General features: G+C 40.0%; 1 protein-coding gene across 1 annotated transcript in view; it reads left to right on the forward strand.

The window, feature by feature from the left end:
- Nucleotides 1–19,276, forward strand: part of RSBN1 (round spermatid basic protein 1) — a 28,459-nt gene extending 9,183 nt beyond the window's left edge. The window contains exons 2-7 of the mRNA XM_084866193.1: nucleotides 2,259–2,932; nucleotides 11,142–11,279; nucleotides 11,585–11,727; nucleotides 12,676–12,843; nucleotides 14,043–14,151; nucleotides 14,687–19,276. Coding sequence (XP_084722319.1) covers nucleotides 2,259–2,932; nucleotides 11,142–11,279; nucleotides 11,585–11,727; nucleotides 12,676–12,843; nucleotides 14,043–14,151; nucleotides 14,687–15,160 — 1,706 coding nt within the window. The 3' untranslated portion in view covers nucleotides 15,161–19,276. The remainder of the gene's footprint in view (nucleotides 1–2,258; nucleotides 2,933–11,141; nucleotides 11,280–11,584; nucleotides 11,728–12,675; nucleotides 12,844–14,042; nucleotides 14,152–14,686) is intronic.
- The last annotated feature ends 738 nt before the right edge of the window (nucleotides 19,277–20,014 follow it).

A 20,014-nucleotide genomic window follows, 5' to 3' on the forward strand; every position in this document is an offset into this window, starting at 1 on the left:
TTTTTCTCTGGCCAGTAAGTAAGACATGCCTATTTTGCTAAATGATCTCAGTTTAATTACAAGTGATGTTTGCAAATGGTTTTCTTTTTGTTGTTTAAATGCAAGTATTAAATAGAATGAAAATCATTTGGTATCTATCACATTGAAGTCTTTGATTTGCACTTAAACATTTTTTTTTGAAGATTTTATAACCCGTGTATCTGGTTGTTAGAATGATTTTGTACAGACTCCCGCAACTATCATATATTTACATATTTTATACCAAGGAGATCTTTTACTGTGAAATTTATTGAGCTTGTTCTTCCCACGGATAGTGATAGGATTGGTGGGAGTAATATCGCAACACTGCAGAAACACTGTGGCTGGCTGGATAAATTCTACAGGACATACCACACTGTGCCTGAAGGTTGGCCAGGGCAATACCTGATACTTAATCCTGAAGAATTCTTTTTTTTGCCGAAGTCGGTTTGGCTCAGTGGTAGAGCGTCAGTCTTCGGACTGAAAGGTCCCGGGTTCGATTCCGGTCAAGGGCATGTACGTTGGTTGCGGGCACATCCCCGGTGGGGGATGTGCAGGAGGCAGCTGGTCGATGTTTCTCTCTCATCGACGTTTCTAGCTCTCTATCTCTCTCCCTTTCTCTCTGTTAAAAATCAATAAAATATATTAAAAAAAAAAAAGAATTCTTTAAAAAAAAATATATATTTTATTAATTTTGTACAGAGAGGAAGGGAGAGGGATAGAGAGTTAGAAACATCAATGATGAGAGAGAAATATCGATCAGCTGCCTCCTGCACACCCTCTACTGGGGATGTGCCCACAATCAAGGTGCCCTTGACTGGAATCTAACCCAGGACCCTTCAGTCCGCAGGCTGATGCTCTATTCACTGAGCCAAACTGGTTTCAGCAAAAAAATACATTTTTAATTATGAAAATAATACATGTTTTTGTAGAAAGTTGGAAAATAAATGTAAGTAAAAAAGAAGAAAGCTAGACTTTTATAATCCTACCAGCCTAGATAACTACCATTAACACTTCTCCAGTTATTTTTCTGTGTTGTATGTATACAAAATACCTATAGGGAAGTCAGACTTTTTCCTCTCTCTGGGTACTTGGCTTCTCCCTGGAATATTTTTCTCTCAAAAACATGCTTATCATCTCTTATTGCTTAGGACTTAGTCTAAATGTCACCTCCCAAGGAGAGCTTCCCCAGCATCTAGCACAGTGATTCTCACCCTTCCTAATGCCGCGGCCCTTTAACACAGCTCCTCCTGTGGTGGTGACCCTAGCCATAAAGTTATTGTCGCTGCTGCTTCATCACTGTACTTGTGCTACTGTTATGAATCGTAATGTAAATATGTTTTCCGATGGTCTTAGGGGACCCTGCTAGTGGTGGCTGGGTAGTATTTTATCATATGTAAGTACCAGAGTTTAATCAGTATCTTATTATTAGATAATTAGGGGATTTCCTAACTAATCTATAATAATAAAAGTATAATGTGCTAATTAGACTGGACATCCTTCCGGACGAAGCCGGGCTGTGCGGGAAGCCTGGTCCCGGGTCCCAGAGGGCAGCCGGTGCAGGCAGCGGGGGCGGAGGCCTGCTCTTGCACGGATTTCGTGCACCGGCCTCTAGTGCTCTCTGATGTCTTTATGTGTCTTCAGTCATTTCTTAGGTTATTTTTGCTTGGGAGTGGAATTTCTGGGTCTGAGAATTAGAAATATTTTCAAGGCTTTGGCACATAATAATTTTGGAGAGTGCCAAATTGCCCTTCATCAAAGTTGTACTAGTTGATACTTCCAGCAACCGCACATGAGAATGCAAAAAAAAAAGTCTTTGCCAATTTTGTAGGCAAAATGGTGTCTTACAGCTCAGTTTGTCTTTGTTTGATTCACCTATATGTATCATAGTAATGTGTAGACTGATAGCAAAATATGATGAGCTCCAATGTAGATTTTCCAGTAGTTACCATACTGCATAACATATGTGAAATCAGTAACTTCTCTAATTCCTTTTGTTTTTTGATTGCAGGTCATATTATATGCTGACCTTTGCATTATCTACTCTTTAGCATAATCTTCAACCCAGAATATTACTGTATTTTAAGATTTTTGTCTCATTTTATAAACATGTTCGCTGTAATAATGGCAAATTCCTAGAAACTAAGAATAGGTTACTTAATTTGATATAAAGTACCTTAAGAAGTTTGTATGTTGACACTAGACCTAGCAACTGACTTCTTTTTAATTATTGTGGCCAGAAACACCGGATGAGAACGGGAAAACCCAGAGAGCGGATGATTTTGTGTTGAAGAAAATAAAGAAGAAAAAGAAAAAGAAACACCGAGAAGACATGCGAGGAAGACGCCTTAAAATGTACAACAAGGAAGTCCAAACTGTGTGCGCCGGCCTGACGCGCATCAGCCAGGAGGCCCCCGCCCAGGGCCAGGCCAGCAGCACCCCGGGCGTGAGCACGGAGGCCTGCGGGTACCTGAAGGACGAGCAGCTGTGCCGGCTGGACGTGGGCATGCAGGAGTACCGGGTGCCCCAGGGCGTGCAGACTCCCTTCGCCACCCACCAGGAGCATTCGATCCGGAGAAGTTTCCTAAACACAGGCACTAAGTTCAGCAACTTTATCCACGAGGAGCACCAGTCCAACGGCGGTGCCCTCATCCTGCACGCTTACATGGACGAGCTCTCATTTTTGTCTCCCGTGGAGATGGAGAGGTTCTCTGAGGAGTTTCTTGCTTTGACATTCAGTGAAAATGAGAAAAACGCTGCTTACTATGCTTTAGCGATAGTGCATGGGGCGGCTGCTTATCTCCCGGACTTCTTGGACTATTTTGCTTTTAATTTCCCCAACACTCCGGTGAAAATGGAAATTCTGGGCAAGAAAGATATCGAAACCACCACCATTTCCAATTTCCACACTCAGGTAAGGCCACCTCATTGTTCAGTTACTAAGTAAGTACAGTTACCATACCCGCCAACCCTCCTTTTGTTGCTAGCTCATACCAGCGCCCTTAGAATAAAAACTCATGGTGGTAACTGGTTCAAATCGTTTATTTCTCATTGAGAAATCTTGATTACTGAAGTTCTTTGGGATGTGGCATATGACTTGCTTGGTCTAAGAAATGCTTTACACATGATTACACGTCTTTGTGGAAAACCAGCTTGAGAACAAATCCATTCTCTCTCGGATTAGGTAATGTTAGCATAGCTGGTGTGATTTGGAACCGGTAGGCTCAGGGTAACTCTAGTAAACTTAATCTTTTGTGCCATAATAAAACATCTGAGGGCATTGACCTGCTTATTTGCCAGGTTCTTGCTTTTCTTTCAGTAACTTGTTGGCAGTCTGTTCCAGAAGCAGCTCCTCCATGTGCCTGGGAAGTGGCCCTGGGAGACGGCCGTAACCGCTCCTGCCTGGCCCCGCGGTGGGGGCAGCCGGGCTGAAGTCAGCAGGGAAACTGTCCTTCTAACAGTGCTTTCAAACGAAACGCTTTTTTCAATGAAGTTATGTTAGGGCACAAGCTGAAGTTGATAATACGTCCTAGATTTTTTCTTGCTTGCTTTTCTCATAAGGATTGTGAACGTGGATGGTCAGCTATAAGTTTGTGTTACAGATACAAATTCTACACAAGTTTCACGGAGAACATTACACTCTTAGAGAGCTATAATAATATAACCTGTTTTTTTCAGGTTATCTGATCATTTGCTGCCATTCTTTCCTTAGGAGTTTTTTTATGTAGGTAGACTCTTGCATCATAAGACTCTCGGCTGTCTGCATTACAGTGGTTTCAAGCCACTTGGATGTGAAATCTCCTCTAGTTGAATCTTGTAATGATTCTGACCATCCTTGCCTCCAAGGAGGGGAGTATCCAGTTTAGATCTCTGAGCTTCAGAATTTCTCTAATTGGAGTTCTCTCTGCAGTAGAGAGAGCAGGAGCAGCCAATGTGGAGAGGCCGCAAGATGGGGCTGCCACGATGTTGGAACGCCATGTGCAGTAAAGGGCTTCGCCTGGGAATTTGGCCTTGTTACCACCATCAGGTACCGCAGTGCTGACTTTGTAGTAGATTTTTTTTTTTTTTTTTTTTTTTTTTTTTTTTTTTAAGGAGGATAGCCCCTTGAAAGTTAAGGAATCCTATTTTTATCAATATTGCAGAAGGGACTGAAAATAGTTCTCCTAATGTAGTCCAGAGTCCCCATAAGTCCCTATTTACAAAGATCTTGCTGAGAGCAGAATCAATATGCTCTTGCACTTTTTTTGTTTAGAAAGCTGCAGCAAATTTTCTCTTCTGATTGATAGACCAGCAAGCATATCCGAGAAGCCGGAAACTTGGAGGGGGTGGGAGTTTTGGTTTTGTTATGATGACTTTCTAACTTTAATATTAGTCTTAGTGGATCAAGATGCTTAGAGCTGATAATCTCTAAATATTCCCTGCTGATTTTTGTCTTCCAATTGATTTTTTCCAATGGAGCTGAAATTTCAATGACTGTACCAACAACTTACCTTGAGATTTACTTTCATATTTACAAAATAACCACTTTCTAAGAACATATCAGATTATTTAAAAATTTGATGTCACTGATTACTTTAACCACATGAGAATATTGAGGACTATTGAGTAAGTGTCATGCTCTGGTGATCCTTGGTGAGGGAACTTCATTTTATTTATGAATATTGAGTCACTGGGGAGAGGATGAGGTGGTGTGGAAGTTGGTGTAATAGATTTACAGTGGTGGAATCATTGGCACATGTTGGGATGGAAGCTAGCACAGTAGTTGAGATTTATTTAGCACTTTGTGATTTATAGCAATGCTTTCACATTCATATCTGAATATTTTAAACACAACCCATGTGGTAGGCAGACAGTTTTATCTCTGTTTTCCATCAGAGAAACTGAGGGTTAGGGGTGTTTATTGTTATCCAAGGTTATGTAGCTAGTAAGTAGAAGTCAGGGAGCAGACTGCAGACTTAGGCCCCTTGAACAATATGTGCGTCATTTACCATTCTCCTTCCTTCCTTCAGCCATTGGAGAAGAGACTAGTGCTTTCATTTGTCTAACACTAGTCTGTGAAATGAAATATCTGTTTCACATAGTGTTCAGAGGCCATTCTAATATTTTTTAACAAATACCTTTAGATTGTTGGGAATTAAGTGAATACCTTAGGTATTTTGGACTTCTATGTTTTGTGAAGTTTTATCAAGTTCTGTTGAGCCAAAAATAAAGTGAAGTAAATTGTTTATTACCTTAGAGACGCAATTACTAGAGGTTATAATTTAAATATGTAGCCATAATAATTATTCATGAGTATATTTCAAGACACTTTGCTCAGCAAGTATTTATTGAGAACCTATCATGTGCTGCATATTCTGTTCTTAAAAGGACTAACTGATGAGCTCAGTTTAGTGGAGAAGATGAATAAGCCAGCGGTTATAATGCAATCTGACAAGTGAGAGCAGACACAGAGCTATGCACAGGGAAAACAGTTGTGAGAGAGGAGCTCAGTATGTGGTGTTACCTAACTCAGGCTCGAGGTGATTAGAAAAGGCATTTTAAAGCACTTAATAGTGCTTGAGTGGAGCCTTGAAACATTAGTACTTAGCTTAATAAGCGCATTAAAAGAATACTTCCTATGCAAACACTTAGATATTAAAGAATGTAGCACTTTCAGGAAGCTGCGAATAGTTTAATGTAGCAAGAATACATGCTGACTTAAGGGGTGGTGAGAGTTGAGATCAGAGAGATAGACAAGATCAAGATTGTGAAGAGCTTTATATGTGCTAAAAAAATTAGTATTATTTTCTTAGAGGTAATGGGGAATCATTGGTGAATTCTAAGAGGGGCGTGCTATCAAGTTACGTTTGCAAAGATTACACAGTAGGGTGGAGAATGAGGTTGAAAGCAAGAAGATTGGTTAGGTTACTGTGGTATCAGACAAATGATTCATGTCCAAACTGATATTGACACCAGAGAGGAAGAAATGAAATTTGAGCACTCATTAGAAGATGGGATTATTTGCACTTGGTGAGGGAGAAGTATAGAATCTTAAGATGTGATTTTGACAATGGGCGGAAGGTGGTGCTGGTCACAAAGTCAGAACAGGGTTGATAGCTGTTTTGGGGTGGAAGGTATTGATGAGTTCTGTTTGAGGTGTTTTGTGTTGGAGGTACCTGTAAAGACTATGGTTAGACATGTCTACGAGGTAGTTAAATATATGGATCTATGACTGGGAGACATGTCTAGGCTGGAGATGCAGAAGTTGAATCCATTAGCCTATAGGTGATCAGGGACAGCATTAGAATGGAAGAGATAAAGTGCAGAATGGAATCTTGTGATGCACCCACATGTGGTACGGGAAGAGATAAAGACAAAGAGGTAGAAGGAAGTTCAGATGACAAGTTTTCTAGCTTTTATGAATGATGGAGTGATTAAGTGTCATATCCACACAAGGAATGAAGTAAGATAAGGTTGGGAAAATGTTAGGTTGCTCAATTGGGAATTAAATTGGAAACATCATCAAGACCAGCGCTTTGCAAGCCATAGCCATCTTAATATTTTAAGTTATGCTTTTTTTAAAGAAGCTTGCTATTTAAACTGTGCTTAATATATGAATTTGGCATCAACAGAGAGCTTGCTGGAAATGCAGACTTTCAGACCCTTAACCAGGTCTTCTGAATCAAAACCTACATTTTAACAAGATACCAAGGTAACTCACACACACACTAGAGTTTGAGAAACACTGCTGTAAAACGCACCTCCACTGGCCAGGAAGTAAAATATAATTTGTTTGGGACTGAGAGGACTGGGCACCATTATCTCTGAGGGGGTGGCAGTCAATTAGCATATTCCCTCCTTATTGGCTGTGGGCACCACCATCTTTAAGGGGGGAAAGTCAATTAGCATATTCTCTCTTTATTGGCTGTGGGCGACACCATCTTTGCAACAGTGTAAGGATCAATTAGCATATTCCCTCTTTATTAGATAGGATTATCATTATTTTACTTTAGATATTATATCATGCAATTATCGTCATTAGAAAAACATTTTTAATGGTTTTAGACCTTGAGGTGTTCTGCAATAAGTATGCAATATTTGGCTCCCCTCCTTATAAAAACCCTATGGCCTCTGATAAACTGATTAGCATTTCGGATATTCTAGTCATCTCATGGACTAACAGGATTTTAGAGTAGGTGGGGATCACTTCCTGGCCTTTGTTTTTTAGGTGAGGAGGATCCCATTTTGTCTGTGACCTTCCCCAAGGTTAAAAGAGGCCGTTCTTCCAAGAGGAGTTGTGTTACAGTCTGCATTGCTAACAAGCTCCCGGATGCTGCTGATGTTGCTGGTCCCCAAACCAACAAGGCTGTAGGTCTTAAATTTTCTCATAAATCACCAACAAGTAACAAAAACGCTGAAAATATAGTGAAGTTAGAAGGGGAGCTGTTTTAGACATCGCCATCTGAGACTATTGGAGCGTGTATAGTGAAGAAAGTTTGTGTATGAATATGCTGTGGGGGGGGATTAGTTTAAAAAGTGTTACCTGCTGTAATGGCATCATTTTCTCTTACCTGGCAAATGAGTGTTTTTAAGTTCTGCTTAAAAAAAAAGTATTTCTGTAAAATTTATATAATATTGAAGTCTTATTGAGAGTCATAGCTCTTTAACTTTATTTAGAAATTCTTATAAAACGTTACTTTTATTACTATAACGTCATAATGTTTACTGTTCCTGAGAAAATCAACAAATGTTACTCATTTATTATGTGTTGTGGCAGGGCCCAAAATGGGCTTATAGGAGCCATGTTTGATTAACTAACATTGTATAGTGAATTGGGGGTACTAATTAAGAATAGAAGAGTGCTTTGTAGCTTGATGGTAACTGAGAAGCTCTTAAGGAACTATACATCAGTGTGTTATATAAAAGGAAAAAATATTTAAGAAGTTTTATAAAGTAAAACAGCATAAAAATGGTATGTTTGGTTCTTTCTGGCATTCTAAGTATAGCTTATAGTCCTTTGGCTCATACCACGTTTTCACTAATGTTTTAAACCGGGTTACCTTTTAGTCACAGGCCACAAGGTTAGGAAGATTGCTGGGCAGCCTTTTCTTCTGTTTTTTTAAACAATGAGCTTGAATAGGTTTCTTCATGAAACATGAATTCTGTTGAATAATTATTCTCCCCAACCTCCACAGATAGGGTTTTCCACAGAGTGTATTTCTAGTTTAGTGTTAAGTTTTGTTTTTAATAATTTACTTTTTAGAGCAACTTTAGGTTCATAGCAAAATTGAGACGAAGGTACAAGCCTTTACCAAATACTATGTAGCTATTATAAGTATATTAAATTTTTTTAATGCATGCAAAGCTCGTTTCTATTTTCTTAGAGCTATTTTCTTCCCTGGTGTCTCAGTCCTCTCCTCCCCACTTCGCCTTCAGTTTGACTCAAGGCTAACTTTTCCCTCTTGCCGTTATGTCCATGTTCCCATGGCAACTTCAGTCTTTCTCTGTTCTTTGGTCTCTGCTTGCCTTCTTCCACTCTCTAACTTGTTTCTTCCTTGATGGTGGCCAGTGCATACACTTTGGGAGGTGGTAGAACTCGGCTTGTTCTTTGCTTTTGAGTGCTGTTTTCAGGCCAAAACTTCTCAAACTTGCCAGATCCTAAGAATAATCTGGGGTTGTTAGTTTCACATACATATTAGAATCTCAGATTCTTCTCTTGGAAATTCTGATAGTCTTAATTGTTCTATTTTGGGAGTGCTCTAGTTATAGACTTCTTTCTTAGTCCAGAGCAGGAGATAGTAATTCAGATGTTATTATGCACCGCCTCCTTCAGTGCAGAGTATACCGGACACAAGTTGCAGGCTAACCCACCATACATCACAGACAGTGGCCAGGACAAAATAACAGTTTCTTTTTTTTTTTTTTTTTAAATATATATATTTTATTGATTTTGTACAGAGAGGAAGGAAGAGAGAGAGTTAGAAACATCGATGAGAGAGAGTCATCGATCAGCTGCCTCTTGCACACCCCCTACTGGGGATATGCCCGCAGCCAAGGTACATGCCCTTGACCGGAATCGAACTCGGGTCCCTTCAGTCCCCAAGCCGACGCTCTATCCATTGAGCCAAACCTGTCTCGGCCAAAATAACAGTTTCTTAAATAATAAGTCCAAAGGTGTTCCATGAGGCCACCCAGGATTCTGCTTTCTTCCTGCCATTCCCTTTGGTGTTGCCATATGCATGGTCAAACTGGCCCTCCAGAGAGAGGAAGTGGAGAGCAGGTTGCTTACTTATTAAGACACGTTCTGGAAATTGCATATGTAACTTAGCTAACATTTCATTGGCCAGAACCTAGTCGCAGGCCAAGGAGCCTTGCTCAGCTGTGTGCCCAGGAAGTCCTGTTACTGAAACCCAGGATGGTAGGTAAGAACGGTGGATCAGAAACTAGGGGATAATTCATAATTTCCTTGTTTGGCATCAGTGCCACATAGGTGGTACCTGTTGACTTTCTGGTAATAAATGCCATCCATCTTCTAAGCTTTGCTGTTAATTATTTAAGTGCAGCACAAACATTAGCATTTAAACATTAATACTCATGTGACAGACACTCTAATCAGCTTTACTACTACCACTACTTATTTTTTAAAACCAGAGTTTAATAGCTGATTACTTCATTTCTAGTCTCAGCAAACATAAATATAATAATTTCCCCATTTCAGGTTTACTTTCTCTTTTTAAATAGGAAAGGATACTTTATGTCACATATTATCTTAGGTATTTGCATTTTAAACTGTCTTCAAGTTCAGTGCTGTTGAATTAAATGGTATTTAAATTAGGAAAAGGTGGAGTACTGTGATCTAAAAATATTAATGCAGATTAAAAATGTGTTGAGTTGCATAATCTCAAAGCTAGCAAACCGAGTAAACGGAAAATTGCTGTAGGCAGGGTGCCTCAGGGTTGGTGTTAGGTTACATGGACTTTAAGTTGAAATAGTCTTTAGAGCTTTCTCTCCGAAGATGCCGTCGTCATGTATAGTTTGAAAGTCTTTTTAGGTAGAGAAACTTCTGGTAATTGGGAATGGGGGAGACTGATATTTCTAGAACTGGTATTGAAAATTCACTCCGCTTTAATCATTTTAGGGTGCTGGCTGAGACAGGTCAGACCAGTGCTTAGAAAAGCTGTTTTCCTCCCCTCCCTTCCTTATTCCTACATCCCATGAGCATTCTCTCTCCCAGGCTGCCTCCTCTGGCTTTTCATAGCATGATGATCATACCAACGAACAGAAAGTAACTCTGCAAATATCCGCAAGGTAATTCTGGCCTGGGCTGTTGCTGCGTAAAGATCACCCAAGGTGATCTTGGGGGAAAGATTTATAAGGAATTAAAAAAATAAACCTTTGCTATTTGAGAACAAGATCTAAGACCTTTTTTCTGTGTGTAAGGGTATGCATCCTCTGCCAGGGGTTTGACTGGCAGAGTACTGGCAGTGAAGTTAAATTGTCTTTGAAAAAAAATAGTGGGTTGATTCTGAAAATGCTGCTAAATAACTAATAGTAAAGAATTGTATAAGAAATAGTAGATGGTCATTTATGCTTTCTATTAAGGCGAAATAGGTGACATTTAAAGAGGATATTCCAAGTTGGGCAGATTCAAGAGAAAAATCATTGCAGGTAGAAAGAACTTTGCGTAAGCTGGAGAGAGAAAAAAGACGAGCCTGCCTCGGGTGGAGGACCTTCTGTGGAAGTGACGGAAGATCGGGCTGTTAACAGACAGCCTGCTCTTTGGCCTGATGTGGGCGCTCTCCAGGTAGAGAGTACAGAATGATTGCAGAGCGTTAATCTGAGCGTGGTCTGCCCTGCCACTTTCATTGTCTGTTTACTGGTTTTCCTAAATAAAGACCACTTTGAAGTGTTTACAGAGTTCCAAATTATTATTCTCAGATTAGTTTAAGTACATCATGATGTCTTCAATACTTCCGTGAAATGTGTGTGGGTGCTTTTCTGGAACTGTTGACTTTGTCCAAGGTACTGACCGTTGAGTCCTTAGCATGTAGAAGACATAGCACCATTGGAAACAGTGTCCTGTTCTAGCTCCTCAGACATGTTATAGAGTGCCTTCAGTCCTCTTCCCCTTTGGTCTGTCCCAGGTCAACAGGACGTACTGCTGCGGCACCTACCGGGCAGGCCCCATGCGGCAGATAAGTCTCGTTGGAGCAGTAGACGAAGAAGTTGGTGACTATTTCCCAGAGTTCCTGGATATGTTAGAAGAGTCACCGTTTCTGAAAGTGAGTGCTGATTCATGTCATTAAAGTTCGAATCATTATGTAAGTGGATACTTTTCATTTAAAAGTATTAAGCTAATCTTGTCTGTTAAAATGGAATTTTACCCAGTGTTTTGAATAGAAATGTTTACAAAATGATTGCTATAAAATATTTAACTTCAGTATTCTTTTGTATATAGAAATTACTATCTAACACATTTATTTCTTCATATGAATACACAAAATGAGCTTCTTAGAGTTTTCTTTTAGGTGGGGGGTTACCTGAAGACTATTAAAAACGTTTTATGTGACTAATGCGTTGATTCTAGATGACTTTGCCCTGGGGTACGCTGTCCAGCCTCCGGCTCCAGTGTCGGTCCCAGAGCGACGATGGGCCCATCATGTGGGTGAGGCCAGGGGAGCAGATGATCCCCACAGCAGACATGCCAAAGTCACCCTTCAAACGACGACGGTAAGCAAAAGCACTTTTTTTAATTGATAGCTTATAAAAATGATTGAGACTTGAGCACAGTTTGAACATCATCTGTCTAGATTATTGGAAGAGCTAGCTTAAGTAAATCTTCTCATGGTCAGTCCCTTCATCTGGTCCACTCATTGCACAGTCATCAGACTGAGGCATCATCCGTTTGCTTGTTTGTTTTTTGTTTGTTCTTTTGTTAATCTTCACCCTACTATTTGGGATATAAATTTTCCTCCATGACTTCTACTAACATTCTTAACTGTTGATCTGATTGGACAAGTATGCGTCATTTTAATTTGCTTTTCTTTGAGTGGTTTGTACGTATTTTGTGATTTCCTTTTACTTTCCTTTACCCATATTTCTATTGGGGTGTATTCACTTGTAAGTTTTCCCTATACATTATGACTATTAACTTTTTTTTATGTTGTAAGTTTCTTTTAGTTTCAGATTTCTTTATGTTTCAGCCCCTCCTCCCCTAGGAAATTTTTGTTTAGTATATATTGTCAAGTCTATATCTTTTCCTCTGAGGTTTCTCTCATAATGGCAAGCTTGCAAGGCCTGCTCTCATTCAGTGTTATAAAATATTCACCTAGGATGTGAGAGTTACAGGTATTTTGAGAGTCAAAAATGACTCAGAGTAAAGCAACATGTAGCCTTGAACTTTGAATTTTATTTCCTGTTACTAGACAACTAAATTTTATATATTCAAACAGTACATTTGAGCCCAAGACATAGTTTCTATGCTATTATGGCATACCAAGAGAGAATAATCACATTAAACATTACAGTAGAGTGTGCTTGTTAAATGCTAATGATAAAAGTCATTGAACCCTCTCAGCCCTCCTCTTATTTGAAATTTGGTATCTTAGTCGGCCTTTTTTGCCTAATTACTATTAATACTTTGTCCTTCCCTTTCCTTCACAACCAAATCAACTGCAGATCAATGAATGAGATAAAAAATCTCCAGTACCTACCTCGGACCAGTGAACCCCGCGAAGTCCTCTTTGAAGACAGGACGAGAGCCCATGCCGACCACGTGGGCCAGGGGTTTGACTGGCAGAGCACCGCCGCTGTTGGCGTCCTGAAAGCTGTCCAGTTCGGTGAATGGTAAGTTCACGGAACTCGGCTGCAAAGCTGGTTCGTGTTGTCTAAGAAATGCAGACTCAATTTAAAAGGCTGGGACCATTTTTTTTAATCGTGGTGAAACACATATAAAATTAAAAGTAAAATCTGCACCATTTCTAAGCGTACAGTTCAGTAGTGGTAAGTATATGGACATCGTTGGGAAGAGAGCTCCAGAACTCTTCCATCTGGCAAAACTGAAACTCTATAACCACCAGCAATAGCTTCCTTTCCCCTCTCCCAGCTCCTGCTAACCATCGTTCTACTTTCTGTCTCTGTGGATGTGACTACTTTAAATGTCTCACATCAGTGGGCGCATACAGTAGCTGTCTTTTGTGACTAGTTTCTTTAGTATAATATCCTCAGAGATCATCCATATTGAACCAGGTGTCAATTTCCTTCCTTTTGAAGGATGAAGAACATCCCGTTATATGTGTAGGCCACATGTTGTTCACCATGCATCCATAGGTAGATACTTGGGTTGCCTCCTCTGTTTGGTTGCTCTGAACAAATATCCTTTGTCTCTGCTCTCAGTCTTTTGCATATACCTAGAGGTGGAATTGCTGCATCATGTGATAATTCTATTTTTAATTTTTGTAGAAACCAACATACTGTGTTTCATAATGGTTGCCCCCTTTTACATTTATTTGGGCACAGTTTTAACAAAGCTCAGAAAATAGAATTCAACTCCAATTTAAAAACTTTTTTTTACTTTGTTGTTCATATTTATGTCAGGGCCTTGAATATTATTATAGAGTTTTATCTGAGTTTTATCTTTAAAATTAAAGATTATTCAGATTCCCCCCTCCCCCCTTTAATACTTTGAAAACTGGAAGGTGTGATATTTGTGTAGTTGATGATAATGTTACAGGGTGGCATTGAGATGGTGGGTCACGTGGTGAAAGGATTACAAATGCAACCAGGTTAGACTAAAACTCCGCTTCTAGTCACTGTTGTTTTAGTTTAATAATAACTAATCTAATTTTCCTGTTTTTAAAATAGCCTTTTTAGTGTCTTAGTGTTTTTGTTCAAGTTGATTAAAGGGGCACATGTATATTTGTCCTGGGGAGCTGTCTGTCTATTTATGCGCTGATAGCAGCTTTTCCCGGAACAGCAGCCCTGAAATCTGTCCTTGTTTCCATTGTGAGATGGTTGTTCCTAAAACCTCATTGTGTTGATCTTAGGAGTGACCAGCCTCGCATAACCAAAGATGTGATTTGTTTCCATGCTGAGGATTTCACTGATGTTGTACAGAGACTGCAGTTAGACCTTCACGAACCTCCAGTTTCCCAGGTAACAACTCCTGCCTTTTCATTACCCTTTGAGGGAGCTGTCGGAGAGAAGTGTCTTCACCCATTTTATTTTGCATTCTCTCTCACAGTTAGATCCATGGGGGAGTGACTTTATTACTACTTATGGCTGTGTGTGGAGGGTGTCAAAAACCATTGAAACAGCTTCCCAAACAGAAGGTTTGAGAATCCCTGTAACTTGGGATGCCAGTTCTGGCCCTTCGCAGGCTCAGCTGCTAACCCCATGGCACCGGGGCCTCACTGCAGAAGGGAGAAGGACTGAAGGCGCGAATAAATGTCGCCCTACGGTGTGGCAGAGCACTGATTTTCAGCTGCACTTTGAAATACGAATTTAAATGCTGCCTTTAACCTGCCCTTTGTTGCTAGAGAGGCAGTAAAATATGAGGAAGAATGTTGGTCAGGCGTTATAAGAAATGTAAAAAAGCTGTGTATTGCTTAGCTTTCATTTGGCCCCTCTTTTTCCTGTGCTAATAATATTTTATTTGACTGAATTATTATGCACTTTCCCCTCTCTTCAGTGTGTGCAGTGGGTGGATGAAGCCAAACTGAACCAAATGCGGCGGGAAGGCATTCGCTACGCCAGGATCCAGCTGTGCGACAACGACATCTACTTCATCCCCAGGAACGTCATCCATCAGTTCAAGACGGTGTCGGCGGTGTGCAGCCTGGCCTGGCACATCCGGCTTAAGCAGTACCACCCCGCGGTGGAAGCCACGCAGAACACTGAGAGCGGGGCCAGCATGGACCGCGATGTAACTGGAAAGCGAGAATTCGAAGTTGACTCCCAGTGCGTGAGGATAAAAACTGAACCCGAAGACACATGTGCAGAGATGCAGCTTTTCACAACCGCTTCATCTTCTGTGCCCCCGGCATCAGAACTGAGCCTGCAGCCAGCCCAGACGGCGCAGCCCGCCCCCGTGTTCAAGGCGGAGAGTAGACTGGACTCCGAGCAGCCACACAAGCTACAGGAACATCCGAGCACTCCTGTGTGATGTGTACATATTCAAACACATTTTTTAACTTTTTTAAATTTTGATGTGAAGTTATAGTTTTATAACTGGCTTAAGTTAAGTTTTATTGGAGAAATCTTGCCTATAATTCTATAAAAAGAGAAATGACATTCCACAAATGTCAAGCATATCTTTTTTACACAGATTATGCAAAGTTAAGAGTTGTATCTTATCCCGTTAGTACAGTACGTAATAGTGGGTCTGCTGCTACTTTCCGTTTCAAGGTGTGAGGTAATAATTCAATCTCTTCTTCAAATCAAAAGAACTCTCTGGAATAACAGATTCTTTTTTGGTAAATTATTCACTTCCCTTAATTTTGTCTTTTCTCTTGCCATAGTTCTGTTTTTATGGTAGAAGATCAGATTTATGGTTTAGTACTCCGTCTTTATGGCACAGATTCAATTTCTACAGTAGAAACGGCACAGGTTGCAGGAAAGAGTTCTTGCATCTTGTTCAGAAGCAAGTAAGTTCTTCAGTTCCACCCGCTCAGAACAGGCGTAGTTCTGAGGAAAACTCAGTGGCTCTCTGGTTTAACAGGAGAGGAAGCACAGCACTTTCTGATCCAAACTGTCTTCTTTGTGTCTGTCATTTAAAGCCCAGTGGATATTTCAATTAAAAATATCTAAAGATGTAGAGTCCTTGGTCATTCATTATCCATGGTTCACATACAAGGTAACTGTGGAAAATACTTTGGGTAAAAGAGATAACGTGGACTTGATACTCTACTGTTCTGCTTCCTGGCATCCTCACGTTTTGTGTGGATCCTTTTGCTTCCTAAACTGATCATGAGTATCAAACGGAGGGAATGAGAGCAGTCTTCCTGACGAGGCTGCCATATTCTGTGCAGGAAAATTAGGAAAAAAACTTTCTGTCTCCGGCACCAACCTCTTCATGATAAAGACCTACTGTTGAGACACTTCAATTCGGTTTTAACAGTGAATACCAGAGCTTATTTGCTATGACTGTGTGGCCACTTTCCAATAAAGAATATGGCACCAGACTTCATCCTAGAGTTCCGAGTAGCCCAGTGCTTAGTGCCTGAGTGTTTAAATTTTCATTTTTTACACAGGCACAGTTCGTATAGCTGGTGTAGTCTTTCTGTTGTTTTAGAATGTTAATGTGATGCACATTTTACTTTCTCGTAATTAACAATACTATAGGCCTTCTGTTTATTAAAGGAAGAGTACTCCCCACACCGAAGACAAGATTCTTACATCTACCTGGTTATAGTGCAATTCCGAGATTTTTTTTCCTGGAGGGTGAGATTTGGAATATTTACATTAACATAGGCAAAAAAGATGCTGCTTTATTGTGTCTGTCACCACGAAAACATAGCTGCATCTTTTGAAATATCAAATATGAATTTTCTCTAAAATATTCTGAAATAGGTTAAATCTTATATAAATATTACTTTGTGCAATATTGTTGTGTAGTTAAATGCATATTAGCAAAGTATAGAGGTCACTGTGTAAACCGATAGAAAAGTAACCATCAGCAAATACTGCAGTGATTAGTTAGAATCTGTATTATTCCTTATATATATGTATATGTATGTATTCTCTGTTAAAAAGGATAAAGACAAATAGAGAAGCATTTCAATGTAAACCATTTATGAGTTGGAAGTGATGTTGGTTTTCGCTATCTCTGTAAATAAGGTAATTAGAATGGTATGAAAAGTAATGTGATTATTGCAGGGGTGTTTTTAAATCTTGGGTATAAATTCTAGTTTATCAAGACTAGTTTTTAAGGGACCTGCCTTCAAGGGTGTTTTTTTGTTACTCGGGGGTGGGGTTAATCACAAAGTCTGTGGGTTTGGGTTCTTTCTTGCTTTTGTTTTTCTGTCCAGAAGAATTTCCTAGAGCTTTACGAGGCTGTGCAAAATAAAATTCTTCTCAGGCAACGTCGGTTTTTTAAAATAATCATGAAGAACAAGGTTGCTAAAGCAGAAACTTTTTATTTTCCTTCCTTGTCTTCCAAGATCTGACTTCCCCATCTCCCACTTGCCATCCAGCAGATGCCACCTGTCATCTAAGCTGGTCATTGCTAATAAACAAGGAGTCTGTCTCCTGACAGCCAGCACTGTGTTCAATCACTCAGGAACCAGCGGATCTGCAAAGACCTCCAATCAAAAGCAAATCCCCCCTTTCCTTTAACACATTCTACCCTCGCCTCCAGTATAAACACATGGAAAGAGTATACAAGTGTTTAAAATCATGTACTAATAAACTCATTGTGTGTTAGAATTGCAATAGGATGGAGAGAGAAACATTTAGCTAGTGATGTATCTGGAAACTGAATGTCCTATGTGAGTGAGTATTAGATTTTAATAGCATGCTTTCAAGACTGAGCAATATAAAAGCCCAAGTTTTGAGTTTCTTACTGCTTTCAAAGCTGTATACTACTTTAGTGATACCAATGATTGCAACTTTTCTAAATCATTAAATTATTTGGTTTGGTGGAGTGAGGCATGGAGCAAACTGGCGTCTTCTGATTTGTAAAGTATTGATGGCAGTGACGTTGTAACTGAAATTTAAGCTGATCTTCCTTTTTGGTATCTTATCCGTTGTGCCAACGCTTTGAGATTACTTGCAGAATGTGGCTATACGTTTTAGTATTTTGTGGACCAGTGGCCGCCAGCCTTTCGGACCTCACAGACCACCAGTGGCCCGCAGACCACTGCTTGGCGACCGCTGTTGTGAGCACGTGCTTTTCAATGTGCTCATGGGAAGGACCCAGCGTGCGAGTATTGCTAACGTCGTACCTAGAACGATCGTATGGTATTCATGAATAAGGATAAAAGTCTTCCCCCTGCCCCAGGAGTCATTCTGTAATTACACCAACATATGGTAGGAGTAGGATTAGGATTCAAAGAAGTATTCCAAAGTCATAAAGCAATAATACTAAAAACCTACATGAGTTTCCCCTTCAACGTTTTCTCTAAGAAGGAATTCCTATGCTTGCTTGTGCGTTTATTAATTTGCTTATTCAGCACTTAACGGTTTGTTTCATTGGTATTCGTTATTTTTAAAGACTTGTGAGAGGTGCCCTTTCCCCTCAGAGACGGTTGGAATATCAGATGATTAATATTACAAGCTCTTGCGGTAGGAAAAAAGAGCTTACGTAATGCGATTCTTTAAACGTTAGGAAAAGATGTCTTTAAGAGGCATAAAGTTCACACGTGCTTACTGCCTTCCCCTCTATACATATTGTCTAGAATTGAAAGCTAATTTAGGAACAAGACTCCAAAATTCAAGAAAACCCTTAGTGAATATATTCTTGATCATTAATCTTAGCCCATAATATATTTTCATCTGTATTTGCCATTAAAAATTGGTGTTTATGCCTTCAGGATAATTGACTTTGTGTCTTTCTAATCTGTTTTGTCATTGCTACAGGTTTTTTTTTAAAAAAGAACCTTTCACTAGTACTTCTGCTAAGTTTTATTTAAAACGACAGGCTGTAGCTGTACTTAGTGGTCATGCAGGGAGTAGTGGAAGTGGACCAGAGGGGTTCTGCTTTAGCACATGAGGAACCCACCCCTGTGCTAAAGCTCGTTGCTTTAAAAGCAAGTATCTCCGTAAATATTATGGCCTTCCATTCTCTTCATACATTTTTTAGGATCCACTTGTGCATGTAACTGAGACCACTGTCTCTCAATATAGCACTTTTCAATTCTCGCTAAAGAAATACTTATGTACTACTTCTATCACATGTTGTAAATTTTCATGTAATGGTGTTTTTTTGTGACTAAACTCCATTTTGATTGGCAGCTAAGACTTTTTTCTTTTCCTGTGGCTTTAATTTATCTAAGGTCTTTGCATATAGATGAAATGTATAATTTGCCTGGCGGACTATTTGCGTTGTGTGGCCTTAGTTTGTTTATTGACATTAACAAGTGTTTTAAAAACGGTTTTTAATGAATAGTCTTAAATTGAAATTTGTGTGAATAATCTTTTAGCACAGTGCTTTTTTGTAGCTGTCTAAGTGTGTTAACTTGTTAAGCTATTTCTTTGTAAAATAGGACAATGGAATGCATAGAGGTTTTTGTTTTCCCCCCCCCTGTAAAGTATTTTTTTAATAAACAAAGTCTGATTTGTCCTTTACTGGTGTTTCATGATGAAATGAATAGCATGTGTGAATTCTACCTGGAACCCGTTTTTAAAGTATTTAATCCCCTTCGTCCATGTCCTCTATTCCTTCCTAATAATTTAGAAAAGGTCACAGGTATCTGGGGAAAAATCCCATCCATACTGAGATACAACTAGTTTTGTGGAAGAAAAACTATGCTTGACACTGAGGCAGTTATGTCTCCTGCTGCTTAAACTAGTTTATCTCTACTCCTGAGGACAACCTTAAGTCTTTATTCTGCTGATGTCATTATTCTTGAAAGTGCGTGCATGCAGGCTTAATTAAAGTGGTTTATGTAGTTTTCAGGTGTCATTGATGTATGAAGTGACAACACAGTGGGTTTTTCCTCACCTGCTTTTATTTGTGTGACCTTTTTAGTTGAGGGACCTATCAGCACGGACAGCTCTGGTCAGGAAAGGAAGAGAGAGGGAACTGGTGTGTTCTGAGTAACTGGTGGGCCAGACGGTATGGGGTGTCTCACTCTGATCCTGTCTCCGTCACACAGGTAGAAGCAGGCTTGCTGGGTGACACACGGTGGGGGATTCGGTGGTGGAGCTGCTCAGAGGCAGGTCCGGGCTCAGAGCCAGGCTGGTTCAGTGCGGCCTCAGGAAGCACAGATTCTCAGGAAGGATGATCTACCTCCGGACCCTCCCCACGTGGCCCACCTGCCAGGCTCCTCCCAAACCTGACCTGCCTGAGGCGGCTCTT

This window comes from Pipistrellus hanaki, assembly GCF_964339955.1.
Source record: "Pipistrellus hanaki genome assembly, chromosome: 18".
Taxonomy (NCBI): Eukaryota; Metazoa; Chordata; class Mammalia; order Chiroptera; family Vespertilionidae; genus Pipistrellus; species Pipistrellus hanaki.